This window comes from Carcharodon carcharias, chromosome 13 (assembly GCF_017639515.1).
Source record: "Carcharodon carcharias isolate sCarCar2 chromosome 13, sCarCar2.pri, whole genome shotgun sequence".
In the NCBI taxonomy this organism is placed as follows: Eukaryota; Metazoa; Chordata; class Chondrichthyes; order Lamniformes; family Lamnidae; genus Carcharodon; species Carcharodon carcharias.
This window is the reverse complement of record NC_054479.1, coordinates 16,553,058-16,568,400: the sequence shown is the minus strand read 5'-3', so window position 1 is coordinate 16,568,400 and position 15,343 is coordinate 16,553,058. Positions and strand designations below refer to the sequence as shown.

Below are 15,343 nucleotides of genomic sequence, written 5' to 3'. Positions count from 1 at the left end.
TAAAGTGAGAGATATAATCATAACTCACTGAATTCACAGCCTCTAATCCCAGCTCATGAATACATAAAAACCAGGCCATATTATTCCACATGGGTGAGCAAGCTTAACTTTTTTTATCAGGCTCTGATTTTTGCTAACCAAGCCTATAGTTTTCCCTCACTAGGCCCACACACTCCCACCACAGGCTGAACTGGGCTGGATTCCAGGGCAGTCTTTGCCCCTTTATTTTGTGTCTGCAGGAAATGGGAGGTTGTCCCTCTGACTTCTTCCTGCTCAGGGAAACAGGTACATCTTCCCACCCCATTCCCCTTTCCCTCCCCATTCCTCTCTGGGACCCATATAAACCATCTCCTGTTATTTTCAAAATGAATGGGGAACCATCTCAAGTTAAAGAGTGCGCGATGAGTTGATTGGCTTTTAATCTCTCGGCTCAAAGTGAAGTAGCAATATTTCACAATCTGGTCAACCAGTTTTAATACACATTTTCAACACATGGCTCATTATCAAGAAAATACTCCCCCCACCACTTCACCTGAGCAGCTGCAGGGCATGTCTGCTTGAACCCACTTCGAATTAAAACATGTTACATAAACGTGAATTACTTCCAAATCCTTCCTGTGGAAAGATGCTGAAACACAGCAACAATTGCAATCGGACTATTTGGCGCTTGTACACAGTTTCTCTTTAAAAGCCCAGTTCAGTTTTTGGACACAACAAAAGGGGGTAGTGGACTTTCTTAAAGCACAACAAGCCCTGCTCACCACGTGTCCTGTACTTACGTTTGCAACCATTAGAACACAATCCCAGTGTAATAAGCCATTTTACCTCCAGAGACCGAACGTCGAATAAATGTGCAACTCGAGGCTGGCGATCCCGCTCGTCTTCCAGAGCCGCGGTGAGAATGTGAAACAACTCGTGAGCATCCTGCAAACACAAGACGAGGAGAACAGTGCTGCTCAGTGGAAACAGGAAAAGGGGTCAAGGAAAGCGAGAGATGTGACAGAAACGAGCACTCCTGTACACCAGAAGGAATGGCTTAGGGTGGGCTTTGGCAGGAATTGACAAGTTTCCCATTTTGCCAGGCCATTGTTTAAAAGTAGAAGCATGTGAACATAATACAGAACGCAGATATCAGTCATAGAAACTCAGAGCCAACAGCTTTCAGTAATGGTACAGAGGTGAAATGAAGTAAATGACCCTCAGTATTGTTATGGAAGACAATATAGAGAGCAGGACATTCTTTTGGGGGAGGATGAACAGCCAGAGGTTGTGATCCGCATTGGGACCAATTATATAAGTAGGAAAAGGGATGAGGTCCTGAAAGCAGATTTTAGGGAGTTAGGAAGGGAATTAAAAAGCAGTAATCTCAAGATTACTCCTAGTTCCACGTGCCAGTGAGTATTAAAATAGGAAGGTTGAGCAGTTAAACACATGGCTGGAAAAATGGCGTAAAAGGGAGGGCTTTAGATTTCTGAAGCATTGGGATCGGTTCTGGGGCAGGTGGGACCTGTACAAGAAGGACGGGTTACACTGTAGCAGGACCGAGACAAATGTCCTTGTGAGGAGGTTTGCTGGTGCTGTGGGGCAGGGTTTAAACTAGATTGGCAGGGAGGGTGGGAACCTGGAAGGAAATTTAGAGTGCAGAGGAGAAAAACTGGCAGTGGGAAGTAGTGAAGTATCAACTGATAATGAGGATATATTAGATAGTAGCATCAAGGTAGATAGAATACTTGGAGAGTTTGGTAGAATTAGAATGGGCAACAATAAGTCATTAGATGGGGCCAGAATATAGGCAATAGTAAGTCATTAGATGGGGCTAGAATAAGGGGGAAAAGTAAAAAAGCCTAAATCAGGGCTAAAGGGCATACATGTGACTGCATGGAGTGTGGTTAATAAGATTGGTGACCTGCAGGCACAGGTGTACAAATGGAATTATGATATTATTGCTTTAACAGAGACCTGGCTCAAAGAAGGGCAGGACTGGGCGTTAAATATTCCTGCATACAAGGAGAGACAGGATAGGTTGAAAGGATGATAAGTGGGGTGAGTGGGGGGTGGGAAGAAAGGGTGGCAATATTGATTAAAGATGGTATTACAGTACTAGAGAGAGGTGTTCCAGAGGGGTCAAGGATGGAATCTCTCTGGCTAGAGGTAAGGAATGCAAAAGGTGCAATAACATTGATTGGTGTAGTGTATAGACCACCAACTGGTGGAAGGGATGTGGAGAAACAAGTTTGCAAAGAAATTACAGAGGTGCGGGTTCAATTATCCAAATATAGGCTGGGATAGGAATAGTACAAAAGGACAAGAGGGGCGTGAGTTTCTGGAATGTGATCAAGATAATTTTCTGCAGCAGTATGTTTCCAATGAGAGGACATGCATTTTGGGACCTGGTTCTGGGGAATGAGTTGGCCAAAGTGGATCAAATGTCAGTGGGAAAACCTCTAGGGGACAGTGACCATTGTATCATAAAGTTTAGGTTAATCATGGAAAAGGACAGGGAACAATCCAGAGTAGGGATAATTAACCGGGGTAAAGCCAACTTTGACGGGATGAGAAGGCATCCAAGTCAAGTGAGTTGGAATCAAATGTTGGCAGAAAAGATGGCACCTGAACAATGGGCCACCTTCAAAGAAAACGTATTGCAGTAAATATCAAGGTGTATTCCCTTGAAGGGGAAAGGTAGGACAAATAAATTCAGAGTGCCCTGGATGACGAGAGAGATAGAGGTGAAGATGAAAAGGAAGAAGTGCTCATACAACAGATGTCAGGTAGAAAATACAACAGAGAATCAGGCTGAATGTAGAAGGACCAGAGGGGAAGTGAAGAAACTAATAAGAAAAACAAGGAGAGAACATGAAAAGAAATTGGGAGCAAACATAAAAGGGAATGCCAAGGTCTTCCATAAGCATGTAACTAATAAAAAGGTGATAAAAGAAAGAGGAGGGCCAATTAGGGGACTTGCATGTAGAGGCTGGAGAAATAGCACAGGTGTTGAACGAGTACTTTGTATTTGTCTTTACACAGGAAGAAGATCCTACCCAGGCCGAGGTGAGAGAGGAGGTAACTGCTACACCAGAAGAACTTACAATTGAGAGGAATGTAGTGTTGGAAAGGCTATCTTTACTTAAAATAGATAAGGTACCAGGACCGGAAGAGATGCATCCGAGGGTACTGAGGGGATTGAGTGGAAATTGCAGAGGCACTAGTGATCTTTCAGTCTTTCTTAGACACAGGGGAGGTACCAGAGGACTGAAGAACCGCAAATGTTACACCCTTGTTCAAAAAGGGGTACCAGGATAAAGCTGGCAACTACACACCAGTCAATTTGACCTCCGTTGGGAAGGAAACTTCTTGAAACTATTGTTGGGGATAAAATCAATAATCACTTAGACAAGTGCAGGATAATTAAAGGAAGCCAGCATGGATTCATTAGGGAAAAACATGTTTAGCTAACTTGGAGTTTTTTTGAGGAGGTAACAGAGAACGTTGATAAAGGAAACACTGTTGATGTGGCGTATATGGATTTTCAAAAGGCATTTGATATAGTGCCACACAACAGACTTGTGAACAAAATTCTAGGTCATGGAATAAAAGGGAAAGTAAGCTCTTGGATAAGAAATTGGCTGAGTGACAGAAAACAGAATTGGAGGAAGGTTTGCAGTAGAGTTCCCTAGGGGGCAGTGTTGGGACACTTGCTCTTCCTGATCTATATTAATGACCTAGTCTGTGGTATGCAGGGCATGATTTCAAAATTTGCAGATGATACGAAGATTGGAAATGTTGTCAACTGATGGGGATAATCTTGAACTTCAAAAGGACAAGACATGTTGGTAGATTGAGCACACAATTGGCAGATGAAGTTCAATGCACAAAAGTGTGAGATGATTCGTTTTGGTAGGAAAGATATGGAGAGACAGTACAAAATAAAAGGAAAGCCTCTAAAGGAGGTGTAGGAACAGAGGGACCTTGATGTATACGTACACAGGTCATTGAAGATGGCACAGTATGTTGAGAGAACAGTTAATAAACCATATAGTATCTTAGGCTTTATTAGTAGGGACATTGAGTACAAGAGTAAGGAGCTCATGTTGACCTTGTGTAAGACACTAGTTAGGCCTTATCTGAAGTACTGCGTCCAGTTCTGAGTGCCATACTTGAAGAAGGATGTGAAGGCATTGGAGAGAGTACAGAGGAGATTCATAAGAATGATTCCAGGGATAAAAGCCCTTTGATGTCCTACTGTTTACCTGCTCTTCGAATGAAGACATTTGCCATTTGTACATCCTCAAGACTTCCAAGAGACTTCCTGCATCCACCACATCCTCTGCAGTCTCGTCCCCATTGGATAATACTGGCAGCAGAAAAGGAGAAAATAAAACACGCAATGTGCAACTATCCCCTTGCCCCTCAATTTACCCAGCTATCGGGAGCACTCAGCCATGCACCTGAACCACAGCTCAATGGAAATGCAGCAATTCATCTAAAGGAAGGGGGTCTTGCATTTCTATAACACTTTTTATCCCAAAGCATATCACAGACAATGAAGTACATTTATACGTCTACGTTGATCAATGTACTTTGCACATACTGACAAACAACTGGCAAGACTTATAGGAATTACGCTGTTGAATTCTTGAACCTGCCAGGAAAATCACACTGCATTTCAAACCACTAGCAAATGAAATAGTCCAGTCTGTTGTAGGTAGAGAAAGGTTTATTAAAAAAAGTTGCTCACTATTCAATCCCTGGGCTGTGCCGAGTCAGCTCACTTTAATCGGATGACAACAGAGGCACCACAATTCACCTCAGTGCTGCTGAGCTGGAGAAGGGAAGGACAATCAGTTCAGGTCAATCAGCTTCTGATGTTAACCAAGCTGGTTGATGAAGCCGAAACCAAGACACCGAGTTTTTCTTTATTAAAAGAGTTAATTGACTTATTCAGTCTCACAGCTCTCCTGCCACACAACCCAGTATCCAGCTATCCCCTATTTATATGCTCTTTTTAAAAAAAAAAACCCAATGAAGTAAACCATTAACAGGAGTGATAGCCCGTTAAAGATATGCACTGTAACAAAAAGAAAACTTTCAAAGGAACCTTGTCTAATTACATTAAAATGGTGTTCCTGGGACTGATGATGCACTCCAGCAGTGCCCAGAGGTTACGGAAAGCCTCAAGCATACCAGCGGACACCTCGTGTTCTCTCTCTACGGACACCCGGGCATGAGCATAGCCACGGAAGAGGGGCAATCGGGTCTAACAACCCCTTTAGCTGCCTGGACCTGTTAATGGCCACCTTGACCAGGCCCAGGGGCAGGCTTACAAAGAGGTCCACTGTCCTGCCCGCCACCCCCACACCAGGTGGCCAATGATATCCCCGAATTATATTCTCTTTTAATACAACAAATGGTCAATAAATCAAACTAACGAGGGTGGGGGGGGGGGGCAGGGTAGGCAACCCTTGATGGGGCACTGTAACAAAAATCAAAACTTCAAAGGAAACTTACAAAATCAAATCAAAATATTGTTCTCGGGGGGGGGGGGGGGTGATGATGCGCCCCAGCCCCCGCGGTGCCCACCAATCGCAGAAGGCCTCAAGCGTTATTGGTGGACACTGCGTGCTCCCTCTCCAAGGCCAACCAGCCACAGACACTGCCGCAGTAAAGAGGCAGACAGTCAAGTCGGATGAACCCCTGCTGCCTGGGCCTGTTGATGGTCACCTTGACCAGGCCCAGCAGCAGGCTTACAAGGAGGTCCTCCCCCCTGCCTGGCCCCCCTCCACATCTGGTGGCCAAAGATATCCCCTAATTATAGACTCTTCTAGTGAAACATCAATCAATAAATTAAACAAAAAAAATCAATAGATCAGAGGGAGTGAAGGCTCCTGGTGGGGCACTGTAACCAAAACAAAACATCAAAGGGAACTTACAAAATCAAATCAAAATATCATTTCTGTGGGGTGATGATGCGCCCCAGCCCCTGTGGTGCCCACCAATCGCAGAAGGCCTCTAGTGTACACAGGGTCCTAGTGACAGAGCAGGTGAGTGGGACTAATTGGATAGCTCTCTCAGAGAGCTCCCTCTCCAGGGCCACCCAGCTGCCAACACAGCCGCAGGAGAGGGGCAGGCAGTCGGGTCAGACAACTGCCCGTATCCTGGACCTGTTGATGGCCACCTTGGCCAGGCTGAGGAGCAGGCTTACAAGGAGGTCCTCTGCCCACCCACCCCATTGGCACCAGGTAGCACCCCCTACTTATAGTCTCTTTTGAATAGAACAAATGACCCATCACCTGTTTCACTTAACGTTAACAATGGAATTGACATAACATTAACAAACCTTAACAATGCAATTGACAAGGCATTAACATCTGACTGCTCCCCAATTACCCCTGTGCGTGGTTATCAGATCAGGCTTAGTTGTGGTGGCATCTATGTTCACACGTGAAGGGTACCCACTTGGCAGAAGGGTTGCGGTCTCCCACTGGACTGCACCCAAGCAGGAGTTGGTGCCCTTAGGAGAGAAGGCAAGGAAATGGGAAAGAACAAACTGCTGACTCCTGAATAGTTCAACCTTTAAAATGATTCTGTTTTTTAACTTTAACCGACAGAAGAAAAATGAAAGAGATCCTGAAATGGAATGGACAGACAGAAATCCATGACCATCGAATCACACAGCACAAAAGGAGGCCATTCGGCCCATCGTGCCCGTGCCAGCTCTTTGAGAGAGCTATCCAATTAGTCCCACTCACCTGCTCTGTCACGAGGGCCCTGCAGATTTTTTTTCCCAAGTGTTCATCCAATGTCCTCTGGAAATCATTACTGAATCTGCTCCCAATACCTTTTCAGGCAGAGTTAAGGTTGCACCTATCACCAGAACTATTTCATCAGAACTCCTGACATGAAATGCTAACTCTGTTTCTCTCCACAGATGCTGCCTCAACTCCCTAGTTTTTCCAGCCTCTTTTGTTCTTAAGTCAGATTTCCAGTATTTGCAGTATTTTGTTTTTGTCTTGTTACTCCTTCCTCACTTTAAGAGTCTCCAAACGAAGCTGCTGAGAACCAGCATCTCACTCCAAATCCAAACCCAGGAAGTACAGAATGACACAGTTCGGTGCCCATGAGTTCTCTCAACGAGCTTCTGGGTTGAAAGACACCAAGTACAGGGGAGACACACATGAAGAAATTTATCCACAGAACCAATAGTTTCCAAAGATTTTTTTTGTAATAAGACAAAAATAACGGAAATCTGAAATAAATGCAGAAAATAGAGAGAGAGAGTAGCCATTTAAGATCAAACCCTGAACGAAACATTATGAAATCTGGTCAGTTATTTGTCTTTCATGAATGGTAGTTAAATAAGCCTCAAGGAGATAAAGGAGGGACTTTGAGAGACTGAATAAAACAGTGGGTTAAACAAAACTCAGCCTTGGCTTAAGGCATGGTGAATGAATGGTACCCCTTCCACCACCAGCGCACAGTGGCAGCATGTGTGCCATCGACAAGATGTACTGCAGCAACTCGCCAATGCTTCTGCGACAGCACCACCCTAACTTGAGATCTCTACCATCTACTGAGATCTCTACCACCTAGAAGGACAAGGGTAGCAGCTGCAGGGGAACACCACTGCCTGCAATTTCCCCTCCAAGTCTCACACCTTCCTGACTTGGGACTATATCATTTGCTGCTTCACTGTCGCTGGGTCACTAGCTGGAACTCCCTTCCTGACAGCACTGAGGGTGTACCTACTCCACCTTCTCAAGGGCAATTAGAGATGGGTAATAAATGCTGGCCTAGCCGGCGACACTCATATTCTATGAATGATGATAGAAGGGCACAATGCTATGACCAACCTTAAAAGGTGAACATGTAATGGGTATTTCTGTTGGTCAAGACTGCTTTTGCTACTTCTGACTTCCACCAAAGAAAAGTACCTGTACCTTAGCCTGTCAGAACTTTGATCTTTACCTTGTCCCCTTCCCGCTCAGTATCTCACCTCGGAGTAATCGGAGAAGCGTGACAGAGAGATATGGACAACACTCTTCCTGCGGACTGTCCAGGTTGTAACGCCTGGTAAAATCATCGAGCCAGCGAATGAAGGATGGACAAGCAGCCAGACCCTGGACCAGGGAGTTCAGAAAGCAGGTGTTTCCCAGGTTCAAGAGGCCCGGAACTAGGCCTGGAAAAGAACAATATCCAATGTCACAATGGACTCTTAGCAAATTAGTTAATAAACTGCCCCATTAATAAAATCAGGCTGCTTAGATGCGTCACAGCCACAAAGTTTAAATCACTGCTCCTTTTACGTTGCATACATCTCAAAGCTTAACAAATCTAAATGCTCTGATTTAGCACAGGTCCAGCGAAGAGATAAAAACATTCAGAACCGTCCTTTCCAGACTTCCAGTGAGTAAGAGGCACAAGTTCCTTTGGCACTAAGGACTGGATTGCCAGGGAATGGGAATCCATGAGCAGTCCAAGTATGGATATAAGCCAAATCTATATATTTTCTTTTGAAAAAGTCCTGCGCATCTGTCGCACCACATTCAAAACACTTTGTTGCAAATGCAAGGCAATGATTAAAATAAAGTCAGGTCATTTCACCTGGTAAGTGGAAATTTACAAGGCATTTACTGACTTCGAATTGACCTGAGGAATTATAAAATTACCTACAATTACTTGGCTTCCCACAGAGAGTACAGGAGCAGTGGTCTTAAAGCAGCAGGGCACATTAACATCTGCATATTACGAACATGCTGCAGTCCAACCTTAAGCAATAACAAGGGTCGTCTGATAGTAAATAATAAAAGGAAGAAATCCACATTCCCTGACTGAGAAGCCTTGTATTCAGTCCTCCTCCACCCAGCCCACTGTAAATACCGATCTTCTGAAAGGAGCGCAGAGACAAGCTAGAAGTTTGAGTTTTGTCTCTCCGAATGTAATTCGGCTGCTTCGCTCTGTCAGAATCGGTCTCCTTCAAGCTACTTTGCCTTAGCGCTTAAGAATTTTAGAGTGCGAGGTGGGGTTGGGGGAGGGGGAAGGTGAGGAAGGGAGGAGAGAGACAGAGAGATAGAGAGAAAAACAGAGTGTCTTACCATCAGGATTACTTTTAAATATTAAACAGTTACAAAAAATCATGATTTAACATAAATCATCTTTCTGTTCTGCTCCATCCATGCTGGTTGATTGTTTAAAAATACTTTTTTTTTGCTTAAATGTGAAGTGATGATAACACTGGGGGAGTGTTAGCTTGGCAAGGTTACTGAGCCTGACCATTGGACAGAGCTGAATTAGCTGAATTAGTCAATGCTGAATCATCCTCCCCTGATCGATGACCACAATAATTCAGACCTTAACAGCCGGCCGACCTCACTGGCTCCTTGAAGACAACACATCCTGACAATGCCTTCCGAATGCACTGGTCAAGAAAAGGGAAGCGGAAAGTGTCTTGTTTGTTTTGTGAATTTTTCCGCTCAGGGCAAGGGATGACAGTTCTAGGACGTGGAACACTCTCCTACTGCAGGTGCCCAGTCTCTGCAGCAAGCACTCCGAAGGTCAGGTGCTACACAGTAAGATGCTGAGAGAGGCACATATGCCCTGTATCAAAACTGGAACATCACACCCTACTGTACCAGTTGAAACACTTATCCACCCTATGATGACCAATTAATGCCCGAACACGGGAGGTCTACAATGACTGGCACTGGGTTTGAGACCATCCAAACCCATTTTAAATAGGATCGGTACAGCCAACAGGCAAAAAGAGATGCTTAATTTTTCTCACTCTGAGCCAGATTCAGGGAATAATACAGCAAAGTAGGAGGCCATTTGGCCCATTGTACCTGTGCTTGCCTTGTTTTTTTTTCTTTATTCATTCACGGGATGTGGCTCAGCATTTATTGCTCATCCCTCGTTGCCCTTGAGAAGGTGGTGGTGAGCCGCCTTCTTGAACCACTGCAGTCCCTGTAGTGCAGGTACACCCACAGTGCTATTAGGGAGGGAGTTCCAGGATTTTGACCCAGCAACTGGTAAGAACGGTGATATATTTCCAAGTCAGGATGGCGAGTGACTTGGAGGGGAACTTCCAGGCAGTGGTATTCCCATCTATCTGATGTCCTTGTCCTTCTAGATGGTGGTGGTTGTGAGTTTGGAAGGTGCTGTCTAAGGAGCCTTGGTGAATTCCTGCAGTGCATCTTGTAGATGGTACACACTGCTGCTACTGTGCATCGGTGGTGCAGGGAGTGAATGTTTGTTAATGTAGTGCCAATCAAGCAGGCTGCTTTGGCCTGGACAGTGTCAAGCTTGTTGAGTATTGTGGGAGCTGCACTCATCCAGGCAAGTGCGGAGTATTCCATCATACTTCTGACTTGTGCCTTGTAGATGGTGGACAGGTTTTGGGGAGTCAGGAGGCGAGTTACTCGTCACAGGATTCCTAGCCTCTGAACTGCACTTACAGCCACAGTATTTATATGGCTAGTCCAATTCAGCTTCTGGTCAATGGTAACCCCCAGGATGCTGACAGTGAGGGATTCAGTGATTGTAATGCCATTGAACGTCAAGGGGCGATGATTAGTTTCTCTCTTGTTGGAGATGGTCATTGCCTGGCACTTGTGTGGCACGAATGTTACTTGTCACTTATCAGCCCAAGCCTGAATGTTGTCCAGATCTTGCTGCACATGAACATGGACTGCTTCAGTATCCGAGGAGTTGCGAATGGTGCTGAACATTGCACAATCATCAGCGAACATCCCCATTTCTGACCTTATGATGGAAGAAAGGTCATTGATGAAGCAGTTGAAAATGGCTGGGCCTAGGACATTACCCTGCGGAACTCCGGTCGTGTTGTCCTGGAGCCGAGATGACTGACCCATGTGAAAGAGCTATCCAATTAGTTGCTCTGCTCTGCCCTTTTCCCATAGCTCTACAAGCTTGTCCTCTTCAGGTATTTATTCAATTTCCTTTGGAAAGTTTCTACTGAATCTGCTTCCACCACCTTTGCAAGCAGTGCATTCATATCATCATAACTCGGTGCATAAAAAGAAATTCTCATTTCCCCTCTGCTCCTTTTGCCAATGAACTTAAATCAGTGTCCTCTGGTGACCTACTGTCCTGCCGCTAGAAACAGATTCTCCTTTTTATTCTATCAAAAGCCTTTGTTGTTTTGAACATCTCTGTTAAATCTGTCCCCTCTCTTGAGGAACCAATGAGGGAATGGGCTATTTTCGATCTAGTGTTACGTAATCAGACAGGGCTAATTAGTAACCTTATAGTAATGGATCCTCTGGGGAAGACTGATCATAAAATGATAGAATTTCAAATTAAGTTTGAGAATGACATGGTTAAGTCCAGAACCAGAGTCTTAACTTTAAACAATGCCAATGTCGGAGGTATGAGGGGTAAATTGGTTAGGTAGATTGGGAAATTAGATTTTAAAATGTCAATAGGTAAGCAATGGCAAACATATAAATGATGCTGAGAGTTTGCTTCTGCTGGCCGGGGAGTCTAGAACTAGAGTTGCAGACTTAGAATAAGATGTCAACTATTTAGAACTGAAATGAGGGGAAATTTCTTCACTCAGAGGTTTGTGGATCTTCAGAATTCTCTGCCCCAGAGGGATTTGAATAATGTGGCGTTGAGTATACTCAAGACTGAGGCTGATGGGCTTTTGGACGCCAAGGGAATCAAGGGATATGTGGATAGAGAGGAAAATGGAGCTGAGGTAGAAGTTTAGCCATGATCTTATTGAAACGTGAAGCTGGCTCAAGGGGTCGCAGGGTTAACTTTTGCTGTTACTTTTTATGATTTAGCCTTTATTCTAAGGTGAATAATGCTAATTCATAGAAGCAAAATGCTAGGCTCTTTCTACAACTCCCCTAATACCTAAAATTGGTGAATTAAAAAAAAAACATTAATGTTTATCATAACTATTTAATTTCAAAAGATTCCGATTAAAAAGAAAACCTCCTTTAAATACTTGATATGTGCTAGGGAGACCAGGTGAGGAAATATAAACAGCCAAATGACATAGATCACAAGGCACAAATCCTAACGGCCAAACGCAACCAGTTTATTTCTGAGCAACCGTCTCTGTCAATACTTGAGCATAGTTTACATTGATTTCTAAAGCTATATCAGACAGACAGTGAACTTGGATACAGGTTGCACTCACAGTAGCTTCGTATGCTTTGATTTCACAACGGAAAAGACACATTCTGCCACATGTAGCTATGCCAGAAGTCTGAGAAAAAGGGGTTGAGACTGTTTAAAAGTAGCTATCTGTCTTACATAACGGAAGGAGGCATGAACGCTCAGGCTCAAGCACTGGCAGAGGTGGGACACGTCGTGGGAGATGGTGGCATAGTGGTAATGTCACTGAACTAGTAACCCAGAAGCCCAGGATAATGCTCTGGAGATACAAGTTCAAATCCCACCGCAGCAGCTGGAATTTAAATTCAGTTAATAAAATCTGGAATATAAAGCTAGTCTCAGCAATGACCATGAAACTATCATTGATTGTCATTAAAACCTATCTGGTTCACTAATGCCCTTTAGGGAAGAAAATCTGCCATCCTTACCTGGTCTGGCCTACATGCGACTGCAGACCCACAGCAATGTGGTTGACTCTTAATTGCCCCCTGAAATGGCCTAGTGAGCCACACAGTTCACGGGCAATTAGGAATGTACAATAAATGCTGGCCTTGCCTGCAATGCCCACACCCCATGAAAGAATAAAGACAGTCAAACAGAGAACAGAGGTCATAAAATATAAGAAGTGAAAGAAAGGGCAAACACTTCAAGTAATTTCTGACAGTCACATTCTTCTTGTACAGTACCTTTCCTGCGTTTCTTTCTCTCGGTAATTGGTCCCCACAATACGTAGATGCTGGCTGCTAAGGCTGCAGCTACTCCTCCAATAACACCCCAGTTCTTCATCATTCTATTTCTGTAAAATAATAAACTGATTTTTATTTTTCTGTTGCCAAATCTCACTCCGTTCTTGACAGCACCTCTCAAACCTGCAGCCTTTCCACCCCATCAGGACGAGGGCAGTAGGTGCATGGGAACACCACCACCTGCAAGTTCCCCTTCAAGCCCCACACCATTGTGACTTGGACATATATCGGAAAATACATTGAAAGCAATAACTGCATATTGTTTTGCCGGCAACAGGCCTTTGGAATTAATTATCAGAAAATTATCCAGATAAGTGAATAGTACAAAGGGATGCACAAGATCACTGCAGCTGAGGAGACCTATTCTGCCCATTTTAATTCAGCCATTCAGAGGCATCCTAACACTTAACCCACTCTAGCACTCAATTATTTGTTAAATTCCCAGAATTTTACCTCACTACTCTTTCTGGAAGACTACATCTTTCACAACCTCCGTGCGTTGAAAGCTCTTTACTGCTAATTAATTATCTTTTGAAGTGCAGCCAAGTTGCACACAGCAAGCTCCCACAAACAGCAATAATATAATGACCACAAACAGGAATAATATGACAGCCAGACATTTCTTTTTTTTTAGCTGAGGAATTGGCCAGGGCAATTGATTTCCAAAAATTCTCGGTATTCTACAACTTTCAGTTTAGACAGCAGCACCTTCCCTCACGCACTGCCCTGGTTATAAAAAGGGGAGGGCACTTGTTAATTGTCAGAATGTCAAGGTGCATTTGGGCAATCCGTCCTGCCACCCAGAGATCTTCTCAAAATAATTGTCTCCAGGAACTCAGCCATCCACCAGGTTCAAAAAGTTCAATCCTTCGTCCATGCTGAGTGCACCAGCTCATGCAGCACAGGGGGAAGGCATTCGGCCCGTTGAGCCACTGGTGGCTCTCAAAGAATGGGCGGGTTGGTCCCAATCCCTTACGCCCTGCCCCCACCCCCCCAACCCAATACCCCCCCTCCCCCACCCCAACCCCCCCTCCCCAACCCCCCCTCCCCACCCCCAACCCAACCCCCCCACCCCCTCACCCACGCCCAACCCAACACCCCTCACCCACCCCCAACCCCCCCACCCACCCCCCAACCCAACCGCCCCCACCCCCCCTCCCCACCCCCCCACCCCCAACCCCACGCCCCCTCCCCACCCCCAACCCCACCCCCCACGCCCCCCAACCCCACCCCCCACGCCCCCTCCCCACCCCCAACCCCACCCCCCATGCCCCCCCAACCCCACCCCCCCACGCCCCCCAACCCCACCCCCCACGCCCCCTCCCCACCTCCAACCCCACCCCCCACGCCCCCTCCCCACCTCCAACCCCACCCCCCCACGCCCCCTCCCCACCTCCAACCCCACCCCCCCACGCCCCCTCCCCACCTCTAACCCCCCACGCCCCCTCCCCACCCACAACCCCACCCCCCCACGCCCCCTCCCCACCCCCCCAACCCCACCCCACCACGCCCCCTCCCCACCCCCCCCAACCCCACCCCACCACGCCCCCTCCCCACCCCCAACCCAACCCCACCCCACCACGCCCCCTCCCCACCCCCAACCCAACCCCACCCTCCCGACCCCACCCCCAACCCCACCCCCAACACAACGCCCCCCCTCCACTCCCTGAGTGATCTCAGACGGGCTGGGACACCCCCAAAAGGAGCAGGATAACAAGGGGTAAAACCACCTCATCCCACATCCTGGAAGGAGACCGCTGAACCAAAACAAACTGAGCCGCGATGCCCCCTGCAGTCGAATAGCTCGTTGGCATCCCACCCTCGCCCCCCCACCCCCACCCCCACCCCCACCCCAAAAAAAAACTTATAAAGAGCGGCTACCGCGGGTTTAAATGAAACGGTTCCGGTCAAGGCGGTGCCGTCATTGTCCGGGTTTTAAACTATCGAGGTGCCCGGGAGCAGTAACCCACCCCCCCCCAGGGCGAGGGTGTGCGTTCCCCCGCCCCGCACACACACACAGGCCCGGCTTCACCTCACCTCACTGCCGCTCCGCTCTGCAGGAACTCCCGGACCAGCCTGTCACCAGCCTCCGACCGGGCCCCGGCTCCACTCCGCATCCCCCTCGCTCCCGTCCCGGCGCTCGCCTCCCAGCAACGGGGGTGGATATGGGGGGGGGGGGGGGGCGGGGGCGGGGGGGGGGGGAGGGGAAAGGGGTTGGTGGGGGGAGGGGTGGAGGGGAGGTGAGGAAAACCCCCTTTCGGGCGGATGCGGACCCAAAAATCGCAACGACAATCCCGCCCGGACTGAAAAGCTGCCAGCGGCACCCCGCGCCCGCCAACGAGTGTCCGAGCAGGCAAGCTAGACCCTGTGGAGGAGTGCGAGTGGGGCGGGAGGAGGGTAGTGTCCGCTCCTCCCGCCCGCTGGGCGGCGCTGTCAGTGTTTTCCCCGCCCCT

The 15,343-nt window shown here is 46.9% G+C and overlaps 1 protein-coding gene across 1 annotated transcript in view; it reads right to left on the bottom strand.

The window, feature by feature from the left end:
• The window catches only part of LOC121285540 (ubiquitin carboxyl-terminal hydrolase 30-like), a 37,100-nt gene extending 22,054 nt beyond the window's left edge, over positions 1-15,046 (bottom strand). The window contains exons 1-5 of the mRNA XM_041202067.1: positions 14,928-15,046; positions 12,831-12,940; positions 7,994-8,176; positions 4,251-4,354; positions 826-924 (exon numbers count right to left, since the gene is read on the bottom strand). Of these exons, the coding sequence (XP_041058001.1) occupies positions 826-924; positions 4,251-4,354; positions 7,994-8,176; positions 12,831-12,940; positions 14,928-15,007 (576 nt within the window). The 5' untranslated portion in view covers positions 15,008-15,046. The remainder of the gene's footprint in view (positions 1-825; positions 925-4,250; positions 4,355-7,993; positions 8,177-12,830; positions 12,941-14,927) is intronic.
• Positions 15,047-15,343: the final 297 nt, after the last annotated feature.